At 36.3% G+C, this 21,131-nt stretch overlaps 1 protein-coding gene and 1 pseudogene across 4 annotated transcripts in view; both read left to right on the top strand.

Moving 5' to 3' along the window:
• CD96 (CD96 molecule) overlaps positions 1-18,932 on the top strand; it is a 94,157-nt gene extending 75,225 nt beyond the window's left edge. For 3 of the 4 annotated variants that reach the window (XM_036243357.1, XM_036243358.1, XM_036243355.1), the window contains 4 exons: positions 9,544-9,606; positions 10,427-10,516; positions 13,492-13,615; positions 15,895-16,327. In XM_036243357.1, coding sequence (XP_036099250.1) covers positions 9,544-9,606; positions 10,427-10,516; positions 13,492-13,615; positions 15,895-16,051 — 434 coding nt within the window. In that variant the 3' untranslated portion in view covers positions 16,052-16,327. Of the gene's footprint in view, positions 1-9,543; positions 9,607-10,426; positions 10,517-13,491; positions 13,616-15,894; positions 16,328-18,902 lie in introns of those variants that run through there. The other variant, XM_036243356.1, reaches the window with a different exon arrangement.
• Positions 6,075-7,160, top strand: LOC118617569 (annotated as a pseudogene).
• Positions 18,933-21,131: the final 2,199 nt, after the last annotated feature.

Here is a 21,131-nt window from a genome sequence, read left to right as displayed (position 1 = left end):
GACCTTAAATTTAAGGTGACGTCTAAGTAAAGCTATAAGTAATAAAGGTGAACATGCATGCTTTGAGTATATCCAGGGAAAGAGCATTTTAGCAGAATATACATATCACTAATAAAAATGAAAGAGGGAGCCCAGTGTGAGGCACAGAAATATTTTGTTACTTTGAATCCGGCCAACTAGCAGCTACCATGTCTGCTGTAGCGGTGCTGACAGGTGTGAGAGGAAATACACTGTCTCTTAGTGGTTTTAAGACAAAGATCAGTGTTGTGGCAACACAGCAAGGGGTGTGGCAGAAATGAAAACCTTGGCTGCAGAAGGAGCAGAGCTATGAATTTAACTGCTAGGCACTTTGCCACAAACAGTGAATATGAATGTTCCCTTTTGGAAAGCATTTAAGTTGTAGATTCACAACTTCTCAAAATCTTTTGTTCCCACTGGCTCAGTCATTCACTACTTGGAACTTGTCCTTAAGAAATAAATAAAAGAAAAACATGCATAATATTGCTTTTTATAGCATTATTTATTGCTTTCTTTCATCTCTATTATGGACATCATGTCCACGAATTTGGATTAATAATGATTTTTGATTCATAAGACACTTTCAACATTAGTCTGTGCATAACCCTTGAACATGGGTTAGAACTGCACGGATCTACTTATATGTGAATTTTTTTCAATAAATACGTATAGTATTGTAAATGTATTCTCTTCCTTATGATTTTCTTAATAACACGTTCTAGGTTAGTTTGTTAAGAATACAATATTACAAAATATGTGTTAATCGACTGTTATCAGTAAGGCTTCTAATCAACAGTAGGCTATTAGCAGTTGTTTTGGAGGAGTCAAAAGTTATATGCCAATGTTCAGCTACAATAAGTTCAGGGCCCATAGCCCCTGCATTGTTCAAGGGTTATCTGTAGTTAACACCCAAATAAATACAAGACTGAAGAAGAGAGCACACTGAGAGATCCACAAATAAGTGGAATGTAGATGTATATCAAAGGTAGCATGGCAGATTACTTACTGTGAAGAGAAGAGACTGTTCAGCAAATGGACCTGGAAACAATGATTATTTATAAGAAAAAAAGGCATTACAGTGTACTTCTACCATACACATTACACAAAAATAAAACTCCATATACTTTAAGTTCTTCATGTCAAAAGCAAAGCATTAAAATATAATAAAATATAGGTGAAGTTCTTCTAGGCTTTGAAGTATGGAAGGGCTTAAAGGAGAAATATAAAGAAGTAATTATAAAAAAATTTTTGAAAAAAATAGAATTAAGTAAAATTAAGAAAACATTTTTTATCCAAAGATACCTTAAGGAATGTTAAAAAAAAAAAAAATGAAAGCTATAATCTGGGAGAAATTGGTCACAAAGGTAATTGAGAAAGAATTAAGAATGTATAATTTACAAAAGATCAAAACTTTTTATCAGGGGTATATAAAGAACACCTATAAATCAATAAGAAAAAAGCAGAAAGCGATAGAAAATGAACAAACAGGTATATCACGAATCATGAAACAAGTGGCTAGAAAAAAAGATTCCCAGCCTTTGTATTAATCAGAAAATGCAAATAAAGACTATAATCAGATAACCATTTTGTACCTAATCAATTAGCAACAATTAAGTCTATAATTACCAAGTGTTATATGGACTGCATAGAGCAATGTAAGTTTTTATATATTGCTGCTAAAAGTATAAATTTGTACCATCACTATCTACCACTTTGGCATTATGTTTTAAAAAATGAACATTTTTAACCCTGCAATCCAGCAATTTTCCTCCTAGGTAAATACTCCACCATATGCAAAAAAATACTAGTACAACTATCCTGGAGATATGTACACTATCTGTAACAACAAAAACTATGAATATCTAAATGATCATAGCCAAGAGAATAGATAAATAAATATGTATAGACACAACATGTAATAAAATATCATAGAGCAATAAAAAATCAGTGAATGATGGTCACATACAAACAGCATGAATAAATCTTTATAACATTGTGTTGAGTCAAAAGAGTAAATGTCAGATGATAATAAATGGAATGATACTTTCAATAAAATTTAAAATCAAGTACAACCCACCACCATATGATTTAGGCATAATATGTGATAAAAATTTTAAAACTATCTAAGTAACTGGATAATAGACACAACGTTCAGAACAGTGTTTGCTTTTGAATGGGCATGCCAAAGAAGAGATGGGGTAGAAAAGTAATGTTATTTTTTTTATAAAAATCAAAAAGTCTATGTGTATAAATGAGAGTGATAAAGTGTTTAGGAAGAATGTGTCCAATAATAAAAAAAATGTGGAATAAAATGAGATAAAACTCAACAAAATATTATGAAGCCTATTAAAACCATAGCCATAATGTACTAAGCCAGACAGTATATTGTATTAGGTAGATAAGGCTAGGAGCTAGAAAATATTTATCAATCAGTTATAAATTGAGAATGAAAGTATTAGTTAGAGTGGAGACAAAAGTCTATACTTAGTAGATTAACATTTATTCTATATGGTGTTAACATAAAATTGAGTTGTTTGTAATAAACTATGCTGAAACTACCTACACTAATTTATCATCCTATATTCTGGATACTATAATGCAAGTAATTTCCATGAGAATATTTGTGTTTGCTTACCAGTGTCCCCAGTGCCTAAGATAATACCTGACATATAGTTAGTGCTCAATAAATATTGTTGAACAGATAAATTAAATCATAATTGTTGGTTACAGGTAGAGGAGATTATGTAGCAGTGGACAAAGGAGTTTATTGGACAGTGTTAAGCAAAAAGCTGAACTTCAACTTAAATTTATGCTATAATTTTATATATTTATATAACCCCATATTTTAATTCTCAGCATACTACTTGTTGTCTGATGCTTTTCTTTCTTTATTTGATTGTTTACTGAAGTTATACTGGAATGCAAGATACACAACAACAGGTACCTAAACATTTTTGTCTTGTTCACTATGGTACCCTAATGTTTGTAGCAGTGGCAGGCATACACAGGTGCTCAGCAACTATTTCTTGAGTGATTGAAAGAATATGTGTACATATAGACAAGGACAAGAAAGGAAACACACATTACCCTGGCTGGTTTGCCTTAGCGGTTAGAGCGCCAGCCTGTGGACCAAAGAGTCATGGCTTCGATTCCGGCCAAGGGCACGTACTTCAGTTGTGGTTTGTCCCCAGCCCTGGTCAGGGTCGTGCAGGAGGCAACCAGTTGATGTGTCCCTCTCACATCGATGTTTCTCTCTTTCTCTCTCCCTTCCTTCCACTCTCTCAGAAGATAAATAAAAAAATATCCTCAGGTGAGGACTAAAAAAGTAAAATAATAATTATTTTTTAAAAAAGAAAACACATATAAATACAGTGAAAAGAAGTTATCTACTCAAATGGAATTTTTGAACTCTTTATTTATTTGCTTTATTTAAATTGTTATTACAATATTATGTGTGCCAGGAATAAAAAAGAAATTCTTTTCATTCTGTGCATCACATCAACATGAAGCATACAGATCACCCAAAGTACTTTCTGCCTCAGAAACTGGAAAACTGACAGGGCCTTGCTTGAAAGTACTTTATAATTTACGCGAGTCCATTCTTGGTCTTTTTAATACATTTCATAATAAAGTGAACTCTTGTAATCCTTCACATTTTTTTCTTTCCCCAGTTGAAAATGCATTTGTCCTCACACATCTCTTTATCATTCTCACCATAAAAATAGCCTTAGACCAAGCAGAAAAAGACAAATACCACATAATCTCACTTATATACGGAATATAATGAACATAACAGTCTGAGGAATAGGGTAGACCCAGAAACATGGAAGTAGGGCACAGACTGACATCCCTCAGAAGAGGGGGTGGGGCGGGTGGGAAGAGATAAACCACAGAACTTATATGCATGTATGCATAACCAATGGACATGGACAACTAAGCCAGGGACGGGGCAGAGGTGGGGTGGGGAGGGGGGTGCCAATGGGGTAAAAAAGGTGAAATATCTGTAACAAAAAATAAATAAATAAATAAATATCCTTAGAAATTGTGAAATCTAGAAAGGAACTTTAAAACCCAACAATTTTGGTTTCCTGGCAGTGAAATCCATATGTTTACTTATGCAAGAATAAGGAGATCTTGTTAACTAATTGCCATCTTTACCCATAAATTTATTTTTAAAAGTGCCTGCAAAGAATTGTTCTATTTATAATCATTCACAGACTGTTTTTAAAACATGTTGCTACTCATTGGAGTACACTATAATGTGACATCCAGTATTAGACAATACGTTTGTAAAGACTCACAACAGGCATTGGTAATGGAATTTTTTCTTCCAGTATGTTTATTTCAATAGATTTATGAAATGTTCAGAGGCAGGAAAAGAATGATAATGAATGGATTTCTGATGAAATAAACCCACAGCCATGTTTCTAAGGCCCTTGCTATTTGTGAACACATGCTATAGGATATTTGTTGGTGTACATGCATCTTATGTTCATGTTTATTTGAATATCACCAGACAGTTCTGAGTTCATTGCATTTACACTAAATTTATAAATGTATGTTTTAATGTATTCTTTTGTTGTCATTTTGTTTATCAACTTGAAGAAGTCTAAGCTGGGATTCAAGAATATTGAAGTCTCATCTTGATCCAGCTTCCAAGTTTCCTCTATCTGAAATAGAAATGTTTATTTTACTTTAACCATCTATGAAATGGGGATACTAAATCTGACCAACTAAATGCTCCAAAATTTATAAGATTAATAATATCCGAGGACATATTTTCATTCTGACACTCAGATGATCAGGCCACAGAGCAGAAAATTGAAGCTTAATTACTTTTTTCTTTTTGGTTTTTCCTGATATCCATCTGGTCCACGGGAAGTAAAAGCCATGTTTAAATCAGCCAGTCTGTCTAAGTTAGACAAGCAGAAAAACTATATGGATCACCATGGGCCCCTATGCCTCCAACTTGTTCCATTACCAAAATCAGCAAGCTCACTATCAACACACACACACACACACACACACACACACATACACACACAGACACACACACACACATACACAGACACAGACACACACCTGAGCCTCAGAGTATCTCTTACTGACCTCACATGGGGTCTTTATTCTATTGTTTAACTATGCATTCCTTATCCTTCAAAATTTATGTAATTTTCTTAAATCTTAAAGAAGCTTTGCTTATCTTGTCCATTGTTCTGTCTGGTTCTTCTTTGGCTTTTGGTAGCTGTGCCTAATAATTTATTTATTTTTTTTTAATCCTCACCCGAGGACATTTTTTCATTTTTTGTACAGATAGAGTGGGAGGGAGAGAGAGAGAGAGAAACATCGATGTGAAAGGGACACATTGAGTGGCCGCCACCCGCACGACCAACCAGGGCCGGGGACAAACTGCAACCGAAGTACGTGCCCCTAGCGGGAACTGAACCCGGGTCTCTCCAGACCGCAGGCCGACGCTCTAACCACTGAGCCAAACCGGCCAGGGCTGTGCCTAATAATTTTATAACAACCCTTTCTATTTCTCATTGGAAGAGGGTGATGGAGAGGCTAGAGTTGAGGGGTTGAGGGTCAGTGGCAGGGACATAACAATGAGAGAGTTCAAAGCAATGCTGGGGCCTATTCCTATTTCAGTCTCTGTGATCATCTTCAGTCCCTCTGTTCCCTGTTGGCTGGGATGCTGGTTCTCTAAAGTCGCCACTCTTGTTCTCAAATTCTAAAATCTGATATATCTCAGATTACATCTCATTCCATTCCCTCTTCTCTAAAATGTTGTTTTTCCATTCTGTAATCTAGTTTCTCATTAGATCAATCTCAAATTAAAGAGTTATTTCTCTGATTTAAAATTTTATTGTTTGTTAAATAACCATTTTCTGGTGGCTTCTCCACAGCGAGCACATAAACCTCACACTTTGAAAGCTCACGAATGTCATCTTCTTTTCATAGTCAGAAAGAGTATGAGGGTCCCATCTTTGGGCTCTGTGGTCACAGCAAGAGTAGATACTATAGATAGTTCTAGCACGTATATTCTGGTGGAAGAGATGGTGCTAGCTGAATGTATATTCACCCTTAAGAGGAATATGGAACAGAAGACCAGATCATTGAGAGTATCTAAGCCCTGCCTGTATCTCTGGTTATTGCTTGCCACTTATGCCATTGTTTTAGGACAAAATTAAGGACTGAAGAACTCAGAGTGCCTTATGGAAAACTGGATAACAACAACAAAATGTTTGGACATGTAAAAATGACTCCAGAATTTCAGAGAAGTTCAGTTTGTCACAAGAACCCTACAAAAGTAATAAGTTATCTGTAGTTTCATCAAAAAACGAGCTGCTAAACTTCAGATAATCAGCTGCTTAACTTCTATTTGATATGACATTAAGCAGATTTTTCTACAAAGGGAAAAGGTGCCTACCATGTCATAACATTATTGACAACTGTAAGCTGGTAACAGATGGATGTCTAAAATGTTATTGCAACTAAATTAAAAATACTATGCTATTGAAGTTGATCCTGTTGTACCACCGAAGAGAAGTACACTTTTATGGTAGAATGGTATTACCATTACCATAGTTTCCTTATTGAACAAGTTTTACCAAAAGTAAAATTTTTAAAAATTGTGGAAGAAACCAAGGTTATGCTAAAGAAAGGATATCAAAATTTATTTAGGAAATTTCATCGACACAGTAGCTTCATGTTTATGTTTTTAGCTGATACTATTGATGTACTAAAGCAGGCTATCCATCAAGCTAGTGTTTACCAACCAAATGTCAAAGTCATGTTCATTTGTGGATTTTGATGAAAACGGGTGTTCAAAAGCTGTAAAGAGATTTGACTCTTGCCTTTAACAAACATGACAATGCCGAAGAAAACAGAATATTTCAATAAATTAAAAGAGAATAGCAATACTATTCTTCTATGACTCTCAGGGATATTAAAAATGGTGGATGGAGTGGTCCACCTGGAACACATTCTAAAAAATGAATATCTAATGGATAGAATGCAGGCGCTTTTAGAAAAACATTGAATTAGTGAAAGATGAATCATTGGACGTAGCGAACTATCTTACTGAGGATTCCATAAACAAGCATTCTTCAGGAAGACCTCTCTCCTATGGGAGCAATTGATGCAAGAATTATTCATCTCTTCCTCTTGCTGAAAGATTTTTATTTATAATATATTATTGATCCTGAAGTTTTTCTTTTTCATTACTACTAAGTATTTTCAGACAGGTTGAATTCATCAACTAGAACCTCTCTTCTTTACCTCTCTCAATACACTCCCCACTGTATTTTTTAAACTAAGTTAAAATAAAATCTTAAAGCCAAACTTAGAAAAATAACTCTCTACTCTTCCAAAGTAAGTTTTGTAGTTTAATTCTATAACACATTTTTTGGGTGTTCTTTTACACTTGAAAAATTTCTAGAAGTGTAAGAAGAAGCTTTATAAAATGGTCAAGTAATTTGCATAATTTCAAGTATTGCCATTTTTTTTTTTTTATCCTCACCCAAGGACATTTTTTGATATTTTGTTCAGATAGACTGGGAGGGAGAGAGAGAGAAAAAGAGAGAGAGAGAGAGAGAGAGAGAGAGAGAAACATCGACATGAAAGGGACACATTGAGTGGCCGCCACCCACACGGCCCAACCAGGGCCGGGGACAAACTGCATCCGAGGTACGTGCCCTCAGCCGGAACAGAACCGCGTCTCTTCAGACCGCAGGCCAACGCTCTAACCACTGAGCCAAACCGACCAGGGCAGTATTGCCATTTTTGTAATTCGGATGGACCATGCTGATGATATCACCATCTCTTGAAATTGTGTTATGTTTGGTTGCTGCATTTGGACCAAATCAATATTGACCAGAAAAGAACAATATTCTGTATCTGGCAAAAAAAGAAAACAACAAAACAACCTTTTGGTGTCCACATGTAACTGATCATTACAAAATGTTCTCCATTGACCTGTTGATAATAAACTTGGAATAGAAAATCTTTTCTTAAATACCCGTTTTTCTCAAAGGGATTACACTTGATCAATCATTTATATTTTAGTATGAGTTAATTTATTACATACTTTCTTACGAACTGAATTTAAACACATAAGCTATAAAGACATAAAGTCCTATAAGTAGAAAGTAATGGAGACACAATATTGGGCAAAAATACAAAACAAAACTAAAACTAAACAAACTGCCTTCATCATAATTTTGCCTAAATCCAGGCCTAATCCTAATTTATTTTTATAGTTGTTGCTCTTTGTTAATCAAATTACTGACTTAATGGCTTAACCATTAAAAATGGGCATCAAAAATGCCCAGTCTATCATTATCTGTAGATCATGGTATTCTGTCTAGAAAAAAAGTCAAGATCACAGGTGCAGAGTCAGAGAATCATATTGAAGATAAGAATATCTCTCTGGCCTAGTCAAGCTCAAAATAGCTGTATACAACACCACCTTTACATGGAAGTTGCTGTGACAGGCTGTCCGCTGACAAATCCCTAGAAAGCACTGACGTATACCTCCTCTGAAGGACCTAACAACATACCTATGTCTGCAGCTGCACTGTCACTGGCATTCAGGGAAAAGCCATAAAAGAGAAAGGTTAAGGGTTTTTTGAATGTTTGTTCTGTTATTTTAATTTATTTTATTTTGGTTTTGCTTATTTGCTTTGGTCTGGACACAAGTAACATTTAACTTGTAAAATAATATATGCTAATGTTTTAAATAAATGAGTATCCTACTCATGTACCACTATAGTCATTTTACTTTACATCACATTATTGGCCTGTTATCAAACACACATATGGAGAGTTTGCCAAGAAGTGAATTTTTCTTGCCAGAGATGGGGAGCCAAACAAAATGAGTTAATAGATCTATTTCAAAAGCCATATGTGTTGTCTGAGTTTCCTGCCATCCATTCAAGGGGAAGGTTTGCCTCTGAATTCATCAAAAGGACACACCTAGCAGCTAACAGGCCTGTGATCATAGGGGTCTAATAATTGACTGTTGACACAGTTCAATTTTCACAGTTGAATAAGAATATCAGCTTACTCACAAATACAAACTATTTTGTTCTCTTGTGTGTTCAACCAAGGTCTTCAAATTCCTATTGGCACCTTTTCTTGAGTAAAGGCCATCATAACACACCTGGGCTTTCTTTCTCTCCTATTCTTTTAGCTCATCTATGGGATGGACATGAGAACAGTCACAACACACTCTCTGTGGCTGGAAGAACCTCTCCCAATATTTTCCTCTCATTTCTTCTTCCTTCTCCTAAGTGGCTATAATCCAAACCTTCCCTATTAGAGACATCAGAACTGCAAGCATTACCTCAACTCCCACATTACTTGGGGAATTTCTAATGTGTTGTGCAGAATAGTTCAATAATGTTGCTTTAAATGTAAATTAATATCCTTTTTTCATAATTATTAGATTCAATTAAAGGTCAAGTAGAGAAAATAATGAGTCTTATACAGATTGATTCTTCCAATATGTTCTTCCTTCGGCAGCTTCATGGATACCCAGTGAAACATATAGTTCATTCCCCTCAAGTGCAGGCTGGACACTTCATGGTGAGTAAGTCGAGAAGGTTTAGGATCAGGGAAAGTTGTAGTTTGCTTTATCTGGGCAGAGATTAAAAAGAAAGGATTGATAGGAACCCAATCTCAGATAGGTACTTAAAAGTATATCTTGTAATGAAAATGATAGTGATAATGACAATAATAATGAATAGAACCAAAATTTTTTCCAGTCACTGAAAGAAGACTATCAGAGACCAAGTCTTAGATTTTTCTCTCTTTTATTTCAAAATTAAATCTACATAAGAGCTTTCTTAACCAATTAAATTTATTAAAAATTTATTTTGTTTTATTTTTCCATTGGAAAATGAAATGATTTGTCAATATGGATTTGTCTACTTGAATGTTGCAAAGGAATTTTTATTGACCTTTACAAATTCATTAGAATGGAGAGAATCGTATTTTGATTTCTTGGACTTCTGATATCCTGAGAGAATAAGGATAGACTTCATCTTTTCATGATATTTTTTCATGATATTTAAGATATTTTTCCATAATTACTTAAAATTTTTATGAAGATTCTTTAGCAGATACCAGATTATTGTGTGTGATGTACAATTTCTCTCTTTTTTTTCTTTTCTTTCTTTAAACCAGTAGGAAGTTTCACTACTTTGGCAGCTGTTAGATCCTAGGATCCTAACCTTGCTGTAAATTGACCCTTAGTAAACTTAACACATAAAATTTTAGGATCATTTAAGCTATTCAAATTGAGTTCTTCCTTATAGCAAGTGAAACCAAACCATAATTTTACACCATTTGATCAGATTGAGATGGCTATTAAAATCTGTTTAGATAATTCCTTTTGTGTCCCTAGATGATAACTTCACCAGCACAACCGAAGAATTTTCAGAAGTTCCCACAACTTCCAATAGATCTACTAAAAATTATCACATCCATGTCACTGGTGAGTCATTTGCCATTTGTTTTTTGGATATTATATTTTATTGACTCAACAAATGTTTATTGAGTATCTACCATTTGCCAGACACTGTGCCAATTGTTGGGCATACAGTGAAAACACTGACCTCCTGAAGATTATAATCTGTTAGAGATTATATGTAGTAAATAAATAATTATACAATTAAATTTATTTGTGACATGCTATTATACAGTACAAGGTATTGTCAGAATCTAAGAGAAAGATCTGATTTAATTGGGGAACAGGAAAGGACTCACTGAGAATATATTTAAATTAAAATCTGAAAAATTAATAAGACGAGCAAGGTGAAAAGTAGTGAGTAACATTTCAGTCTTATGAAAATATAATCTGAGTCAAGAAAGAGATTGTTGGAACAAAGAAAATTCCTATATTCAACTAATAAAATGTCATCAGTGCTAAATGTAGTCCCTTATTTTATATCATTAGAGGGCAAGGGATATGATAAATTTAGGAGCTTCCCAATGCAGGTCTTGATTGCAAATTGAGAGGTGTAATCAACTCTTTCATTTCAGGGGTTGTTCACTTGACTGGTGAACTCTTCTCCTGGGTACTCCGCTTATTTCACATGGAAGGTCATACAATCCTCAGATCATTAGAGCATCATCCTTCACACAACATGGCAACAGAATTACAAACTGAGGTCCTACCAATATCTTTAAGGTATTGGTGCCTTTAAGAACTGCCTATTTTGAAAATAGGGCAAGATTGGAGCTCTGCTTCAATACTGAGACATTCCTGAAGTCAGTGGTCTCAATTTCTATATTTTGTTTGAAGAAAATTTGTAAACATTAATATAACACCCATTTAAAACCTTTTGTTCTTTTATTTCTCTGAAAGTTTTGGGGTAAAATACTATATCCCACCGTATTACCAGTGTAAAACCTAGTCAATTTTGACTTCACCAAAACAGAATTTTGTGTAGTCCTGAGTTGGCCATCTGTGTGATTGTTTCTTTTGTAATAATGATGTCTAGTAGCTTGAACTACTATGAACTCTCTCTGGCCACCAGTACATACACAGTACCAGATGGCTCTGTATTGTAAGACTACATGAGCTTCCAGGGTATCCTCACTCTCTATTTTGATAGGGCTGAGGTAGGGTGAGCAGGAAGACCTCGAATCCTTGGATGTGTGTTGTAAAAGGAAAAGTCTTTCATATTGATAACTAATGTTAACACAGCATAATGTGGCTGCAGTCCAAATGATGTAAAACATAGAAAAGACTTGGTGCCTAATATTTTAAATCTAGTTTTTTCAGCCTGTATCTTTTTGTTGTTGTTGAGACTATGCTGCATGAAAAACGGTGTAATAAATCTAGGCAATAAGAGAAATTAAAAACCTGGTCTCCTCCTATAAGCAGTTTATAATCTAGTTGAAACAATAGAAGAAAACTAATCCAGATCATTCTGACATAAAAATGCACTTTTTGCCCAAATGGTCCATACAATTTAAAGATCTAAAGATCTATCTGTAATGTATGAGGATTTTGCTGGAGTGTTGTTAGAGACAACAAAAGCCTGGAAACAATTTAACCACCTAACATTAAGAGACCAATTAAATAAATTATGGTAGATCCATACATTGGGGAACTAGCCAGGAGTTTAATTGGATGAGGTAAATCTCAATGCACTTTCAAAAGTATTCCAAGAACTTTTTTTAAGAGAAAGAAGCCAGGGGCAGAGAGAACAGTATGTACAGTATGCCCCCATTTGTAATAAAAGGAATATATATTCATGATACATATATATGTTTAGAAATGCATAGAAAAATTGGGGTAGGATACATAATTAACTATTGAAAGTTATTGCCTCTATTGTGGGTAATTGGTACCTGAAGTAGTAAGGGCACTACTTTTCATTGTAGTTTTACATTTGTGTTGTTTGAATTTTTAACACAATCACAAATTACTTTTTCAAAAGGAAATACTTGTATTTACTACCAATTAGAAGCAGGCAACCTCATTTACTAAAAAAGTAAAACGATCCAGAGTATGATATTTATTTTGTTCTTGGTCTAGAATCCATAATATTTGAATATCTTTGATTCATATAGTTTAACTTAATATTCAAATGTTTAAAAGTTCATGAATGAGTTGAGTATGGGAATGGTCAGCAAGATAAGAAAAATCAGCCCATTGATTACTCACCAATATAATTTTAGCCAGGTCTTAACTTTCAACTTTCTCCCTTTTCAGACCACAGAAACAGCAAAACCAACTGGTTTTATTGTTATCCTTTTTGTCCATTCTCCCCTTTCTATTCATGAAATGGATATGGGGATTTAAAAAGGGGGGAAGGGGGATAGAAAAGGATAAGAAAATCTCTAATCTGAATATGATTCCTTGAGTGATATTCAAATGGGAATACTTGGAACACAGTCTTTGCAGCACTACAACTCCATAGGTATTGGCCAGGCCTTCTCAGCTTTGGCCCAAAGCCCAAAGGACTTGGGAATGTCATAAGGCCTTTTACTTTTTTTCCTCCTCCTATCACACATGCTTCCACAAAGCATTTAATGACTCCTTCAGAAATAAGAAAATCCAAAGCTAGACCATTGTTTCACAGATAAAGTTTTCTTTAATGGAGTAAATTGATAATACAAATTTACAGATTATCCTTTTGGTTTATTCATTCCTACAAATAACATTTAATTGGGTACCACATGTTAGGAATTGTCCAGGGCCTTGGGAAATTGAAAGAAAATATTATTTGTGGAACATATGAACAAGAAAAACATTCATGTGAAAATGCAGTTGCATAAAATGTCAAACGAGAAGTGAGACTAGAGCATAGGCAAGATTCCGAAGCATGACTACAGTCCAGGAGCACCCACGGCCCTTGAATAAAATATGTGTCAGGTAGCAGACATAGTTCAATTAATTCTGGTTTCCCGTGGCCAAAGTGTGGCATTAAAATTTCTCTCTCTTTATGCCCTTTTCAGGTATTGTGGTTAATAAACCCAAAGAGGGAATGTCCTGGCCAGTGATTGTAGCAGCTTTGCTCTTTTTCTGCCTGGTATTGTTTGGTCTCGGAGTGAGAAAATGGTGTCAATATCTACAAGAAATGTGAGTGTAATGCTAAGATGTGCAGAAAAAGATGCTTTTTCAATATGCATTATTCACTCAGCACATTTCTATATTGAGTCCCTGTCATATTTAACTGAGGAAGTAGGGCTGAGAGAAGCGGTATAGCTTTCTTAGCACCACGCAGTTGGGATTAGATACACAACTTCTGACTCAGTATCCCCTCGGCCTGCTCTGGCTGGAACACACTCAGCAGATGGAACAAGTCAGTGGGCATGAAATAAAAACTGAGCTTCCCCTTACCTCAAAATTGAAAATGATTTTTCTTTTAATCTTCATTATTTTTTCATTTTCATGCATCTCTGAACTGCCTGGGTTTAGCAGTGCCTAGATACTCAAGTGTGAAATTGAGTGAGAAAGGTAATTTAAGGAATTTCTAGCTGCTTTTCAGCTGAATGAGCTTTTACTGCCCTTTACCTTTTTCCCCAAAAGGAAAAAAAAGTAAGCAGTTGGTTACCCCTTTTTTGTCTTATTGAAATATTTTCTGGAACCCTTCTCCCTCCAATCCACAATCTGAAATGAAATGTAAGGTTACGCTTCACTTTCCTGAAGTGGCTATTTTGTTTTTGGTTTTGTTTTTTTATCCTCACCTGAGAACATTTTTCCATTTTTTGTTCAGATAGAGTAGGAGGGAGAGAGAGGAAGAGAGAGAGAAACATCGATGTGAAAGGGACACACAGAGTGGCTGCCACCCGCACAACCCAACCAGGGCTGGGGACAAACTGCTACTGAGGTACATGCCCCTAGTGAGAACCGAACCCGGGTCTCTCTGGACCGCAGGCCGATGCTCTAACCACTGAGTATAACTGGTCAGGGCTGACGTGGCTATTTTGCATCAGTCCACATTAGGCCATGATTAGAGGAGAGCCTCATAATACATAAGGCTGATTTTTTATGGATCTTACAACTACTGTCTTTGATAGCACTGACCGTTGTGCAATACTTTCTTCTACTTCTCTGAGTCTTCCTTGAAGACTCTATCTGTAACCACGTTCAGGGAGTGTTTCGTGGTGAATAAAACACTAAACCAGTAGTCAGAAATTGTGATTTTTATCCAAGTACTACACTTTGGCCATCATATAAACCTTGAGAAATTCATAATTTCGCTGGAAAAAAAAATGGAAGTGCAAATTTCTTAGAATTTTATCTACATTTTCCTAACTATTGTCTCCATTAAAACATCAGAAAACCAGGTAATAAGCATTGGAAATTTATATGATAGAATGAGAAAATGGGACTTTGAAAATCTGAAATTACTTTTCTGTTGTTCTGTAGTCAAGTGTCTGTGTTATAGAGATGAGAAATAACCGGGGGGCGGGGAGATCTGGAGAAGTTAAAATACTATGGATTGACAGACAAGGGGTCAAGAGGTGCAGGTGTTTGAGTCATGGACATAAATCTGCTCACAGATAGATTTCTGTTTGCTAGCATCAAAAGGGCTGGAGAATTTGTACAGCTAAATCCCACACTCATCTGTATGCTTGACGCATTTCAGACAAGAGATGAGTTGTGCTAACAGAGAACGGTATTTTATGCAAAGATGACATTCAGAATGTCCACTGGTTTAAAGAGAAGGGATTCTGGCATTATCTATCCAGTACCAACCAACTCGGGGGCTTCCCACCTCAGCCAGGTCCTCACAGCACAGTTAGTGTGTGGGTTAAGGCTCGAAGGTATGGTTGGTAAAAGGGGCTATTTGAAAAGCTTCAGTCTTTCGTGACAGAATTTTGAAATTTTGTCTCTGGAGAAATGTTTTAACCCACATAAGAGAAGCACTTCTAATAGGAAGAAGTTGCCACAGAGAATGTTGCTTTTGGTTAAAAGACTTGAATTGCTGGTCTAGTTCTGTTGCGCAAGATGCTGAAAACCTTTGTGCCTCATTTTTATCTGTGGAATGGTGACAGTAATATTCAATTTCTAGATACAAATTAAATAATGTTATAAGAAAGACACTTTGCAAACTATAAAATTACCCTATTTAATTACCAAACTTAATAAGTGCTTCTTTATTTATATTTACCATATAAATATCAATTAATGATATTATCATGATAAAACTAACAAGTGGTTATACCAAGAAAATTCTGAGAGCTAGTAGGTTCTGCCTTTTTCTCTTTCTCTGTTTCTTCCTTTAAAGGAACATTTTTGTATATATATGTGTGTGTGTGTGTGTGTGTGTGTGTGTGTGTGTGTATACATATATATAGCTTTCAATCACCCCTCACAATCTTAGCATTGAAAAAGTAATGTTTTGTTCCTAGCATGGAAAGACCCCCACCTTTCAAGCCACCTCCACCGCCTGTCAAGTACACTTGCATTCAAGAGTCCAGTGGCAGTGATCTGCCCTGTCATGAGATGGAAACACTCCAGTCCTCTGAGACTTTGCCATATAATGGAACTCTGCTAGAATCCTATTGAGAAGGTAGATATTTTGCTTTATTAAATATTGCCCTCTAGCCAAGCCTCTACTGCAACAGAAATGGATGTCATAAGAGAATGACCTATTTTCCCAGCAACTCATCCCCTTTCATCTGCATGGACCTTTAAAGAATGAGAGGATATGTTATGCTGACACCCAATTAGGTCTGTAGGGATGTTCCTGCTTATGTAAGAAGTGAAAATTAGGCTGCTGCCATTAAAAAATACTTGTAGTCCTCAGAGGGATAGGGATGGGAAGGGTGGGAAGAAATAAACCAAAGAACTTGTATGCATATATGCACAACCAGTCTACAAGGACACTAGGCTGGGGAAGGCAGGAGGGGGGTGGGAGTGGGAAGGAGGGTCAATGGGGAAAAAAGGGGGACAGCTATAATACTTTCAACAATAAAAAGAAATAAAAACAACAAAGAGAATACTTGCAGTGTTTCTATTTTTATTTCAATTATCTTATAGAGGTGACAACAATGGTTTCAAGCATATGTCCCTAACAGATCTTTTTCTCTTTGGGCATCTGCCAATAGTCTAAACTGTTTGCCTAAATCATGATAATCTCTGAGGTTTGTTGCATTTCCTAGGAAAATTACAAGATAATGTGAAAGTGCTAGCACAAGTTCCAAATAATAGGAAAGTGCAACTTGTCTTCATATTGAAATTCTGCTGTTTATTTTCACTGGTGGAAAACAGAATATCCTGTATCAGAACCCCAGTTCCCATCCTCCTTCACCTTTCTTCCCAGTACATTCAGCCCAGGATCCTGCCCCATGAGATGAGGAAGGATCAGAGAGATAGCTAGCCAGCAACCAATTAGCCTAGTAGATACAACCCTTAAGTGGCTTCTAAAGTTGTATGAGCTAAGAGTGATCCCGTTCTCAGATTTATGTGTGTGTGCCAAACCATTGGCAAACTATTACATAAATAAACAGAGATCCTAACCCCAATCTGACTCATTTAATTCCCATTATCCTCTTATTCATTTGGGGACTTTCTTGTCCATTCAATGTGCTTATTTTGATATGTCTTGAAACAAATAAAGAGTCTCAATTCAAACTAGCATTGATGAGTTAATCCTGCTCCTAGCAATCTTTGATAAAACAGCTCAAACACAACTAGGGGAAAGACCAGCTAGTCAGCCTGACCAGCTCTGTGTTCAGCAACAGTTTAAGAGTGAATAAATTACTGGTGCCCCTTGTCCCCCTAAACCTTGCCACACACCCTGCCCCAGGAGGGAAGAACAGATGTTGCTGGTAGATACAATACTAAATTCTGTGTGCACTTCAGTCTCAAAAAAAAAACCTTTATTTTATTTTCAGTGTATTTATCTCTTACTATACATGAGAATAACCTGGAAACCCTTTTTGATATCATGGCTGTCTCTCCTGATCAATTAAATCAGAATCTCTGTCAAGTTAGGGTCGGGTATAAGCACTCCCAGATGATTCAAGTATTCAACTAAAAGTTGAGAACTTCTGAACTAATGGAAGTCCCTTCCCTTTGGTTAGAATCTGGGTTAAGTGCTTAACTCTTATGGTGGCCAACCTCCAGGTTGTCCCCCATGATTCTTGTCTCTTATATAGTCTCCTCTGACACTGAATACTGCTAATTTGCACAGCTAGTCAGGATTAGATTAAAGCAAACAAGGCAGCAAGGGTATAAAATTTAAGGACACAGTCACACTCAGGGTCATACACTTACACAATCTTGTGAGTGAGTCCCAGTCCCAGGCCTGGTATAACCAATAAAATGCTGTAGAAATTACCAGAGTGTGACTTCTAAGGCTAGGTCATAAAATATATAGTAGCTTCTGCCTTGATCTCTCTTTGACCACTTGTTCTGGAAGAAGCCAGTTGCCATGTTGTGAGGGCATTCAAGCAACCCTATTGAGAAGTTCACCTGTGAAGGAACCAAGTCCTGCTGACAGCAAGTATCAACTAGCCAGCTATGTGAGTGAGTCATCTTGGAAGCAGCTCTTCCAGCCCTACTCAAGTCTTCAGACAACTGCAACCTCAGTTGATCTTTGACTGGGATCTCATGCAATCAGAACCATCCAGCTAAGCCTCCTCCGCATTCCTGATCCACAGACACTATGTGAGATAATAAATACTGCCAATTAACACCATTAAGTTTGCATATAATATATTACACAGTAACGGATAATTAATACAGCTCAATAAATGGAAAAATAAATTAATGTTTGCCTTCTTTAATTACTCTCAATTTCTCATTAGTTCTCAAGAAATAAATAGACTAACTTCATAATATACGACTGTTGCTTCATATGTAGTTATTCTTATTTAATACAACTTCATTACCAGTAATGTGTAATTATTGTGATTTATTTTACTGTTTAATTAGGAGACCTGAAAACAAGTGGAGGTTTGGGGCAAAAAATGGACAAGTTGAAGGATGTTTAGATTATTTCAGTAAAGGGATAGACAGTTTTACATCCATAAGTACAACATAAGTCATGAGATTTTCAATCTGTTCAATAACAGGTGTCTCACAGTGTTTTTGCATTAACTCATAACCAACATCTTTTGCTTTTATAAATAAGTCCAGGTCAGCATTTGCAAAATCATCTCCAACTTGATTAGCGTGAGCAGGGGCTCCCCCATGGAGGAATATTTGGTGAGTGGTTCCAGGGAATTGTTCACAAACCTACAAATTAGAGGGGCTCTGGATGCTTTTCATGCAGTGCCATGATCTTGATCTCCCTCATTTGACTACAGTGACAGTTTTGCCTGCAACTTAAAATTGTATGCAAGCAAGTTTATAAAGTCTGTCTCAAAACCAGCAACTCCTCTCCAGAAGTGTATTTATTTATGTTCCACAGGATGAAAAGAAGCAAGAGTAGACTCTGTCCCCTAAAGTTTCTGCATGTCTTCATCACTGCTTTTACTTCACTGAGAAGAAGCCATACACAAGCATTTTCATCACTCAGTTCCAGAGCACAAGGTATTAGATTGTTGTTCAAAACAATTCACTTTCTTATCCACATGCATCATGAGCTCCCCTTGACTTCTGGCTTGGCCTGCAATTTACTTTGGGCAATGGAATATCATGGACATGATCTTCCCAAGGTTTGGACAGTGCTCAAATGATTGGACTTATTCTCTTATTCTCTGCCTTATTATGAGAACATTTTCAGACTAGCCTGCTATCTCCACGAAGATGAGAGACTCATGAAGAAGAGTAGAACCACCCAAGCCATGATCAATTTAGATCAACCAGTTTCCAGCCTACCTCAAAGGGGCATAAATTAAATATTGTTATATGCCACTGAAATGGGTGATTATTCTACAACATTATTGTAGCAATAGTTAACCTATACACAAAAGTCCAGAGGTAGGCATAGTTTTGCTCATATGCAAGTACCTTGGGTGAGTGATAAAATATGTGCCTTAGTCGAAAGTAGTGTTTCCTTTGATTTAGCATAATATGTTTTAACTAGAGAACATATGGTTGGCTTGATCAAATTAATTTTGCAGTACAGATCTTTAAAATTATAAAACATTTAACCAGGATGTGAATTACAGGCCATATTACAAATAAAGAGTTAGAGGGTCTGTGAAATTGATTTGCCCAAGGTCACATAAGTAGAAGTGATATAGCCAAAATGATGAGCTAGCTTTCTGGTTTCCAGTCCATAGTGTGATCAATCTCCATTATATCATGACATTTAATTACTTTTGTATTTCATCCTACTATAAATAAGAGCTCTTTTGTGTGCATTTAAGTAAATATTGATTTTTTTTAATGCACAGGTTGTATATTCTAAAAATCATTGACAGAAAACAAAGAAAAGTAGAAATAATTGAGTCCTGGGGGTGGGATGGTTAAGAAAGTGTGAAAAAAAAAAAGGTCTATAAAATGAAAAGAGAATAATCAAGATCAGAAACTGGAAAGAAAGTTTAAAGAAACTGATCAAAGCCAGAAATAATGAAAAGGACTTTGTCTCAGAGGCTCTGAGCAGGGGAAGAGGCTCTGGAAGGCAGCCCTCTTGGCATTCTGACTTAGGAAGCGTGTCTTTGGCTTGATCTGAAGGTTGAATCTGCAGAAACACAGAAATTTTGTTCCCTGAGGGCTGACGTCAGAGTGTGAGTTTCAGACGATGGCAGTCATGGCTGAGTCGACTAGCTGAAGCTCGAGTGTCCAACAGAGGCAGATGAAGTGGCGGATGAAAGTTTTCACTGTTGGAGAAAAAGACGTTGGCTGGCAGAAACTGGCTGATGTTCCAGCCAGAAACACATGGTGAGGTGATGGGAACAGGGCATTTTATTTCCCAGCTCCTGCAAATGAGGCTTTTTTTTCTTGGATTCTGTGATTACTACCAAGTCTTTATGCTGCAGCCAGAAAGACATAACCAGAGAGCAGGAGCATATGACCTTAGACAAGGTCAGGTCCAGGGAACACTTTTGAAATTACTCTTAAACCCTGTTTAGTGCTTCTGTAATGGATCTAGACCTTGGCTGGGTGCAAATTAACATAAGAATGAGAGCAAGAAATCTGCAGTTTCCTCCCCCATCAGCACCTTCCAATGATATTCTGTGCCTGGTCTGCTCACTCAGATTCCTCACATTTGCTCAAAAGCTCTGTGAGGTTACCGTTATAGGGAGGGACACTGAAGACAATAAAGGGGAAGAGTAACAAACCTAAGATCACAACATAAAGAAGAGAACATGGAAAAGGCTGTCTCCAGCTACTCCTGGTAAATGCCAGCAACATGTGTACATTTACCCTGAGCTCTGACAGACAACTCACCATTTTCTGTCTAAAGAAGTCATACCATTGAATGACACCAATTACAATATCATGCCATTCAGTGATCACCAGAAAATACTCAAAACTGCTGGAAAGGCAGGGGTGGGTGGTGAAACAACAGTTACATAAACTGTGAAGAGAAATTTGATAGTGGGCCTGACAACCTGAGAACCACATGTGAGAGTTACCCATTCTATTCTGCGCTTTCTCTCTTGAAGACGTAAATATCTGATAATGCTGAATGGGAAGAGAAATGGAGGTTTGGGAATTCCATATATGGTAGAACTATTTTCCACACCAG

This window comes from Molossus molossus, unplaced genomic scaffold (assembly GCF_014108415.1).
Source record: "Molossus molossus isolate mMolMol1 unplaced genomic scaffold, mMolMol1.p scaffold_m16_p_5, whole genome shotgun sequence".
Taxonomy (NCBI): domain Eukaryota; kingdom Metazoa; phylum Chordata; class Mammalia; order Chiroptera; family Molossidae; genus Molossus; species Molossus molossus.
This window is presented reverse-complemented; position numbering and strand designations above follow the sequence as displayed.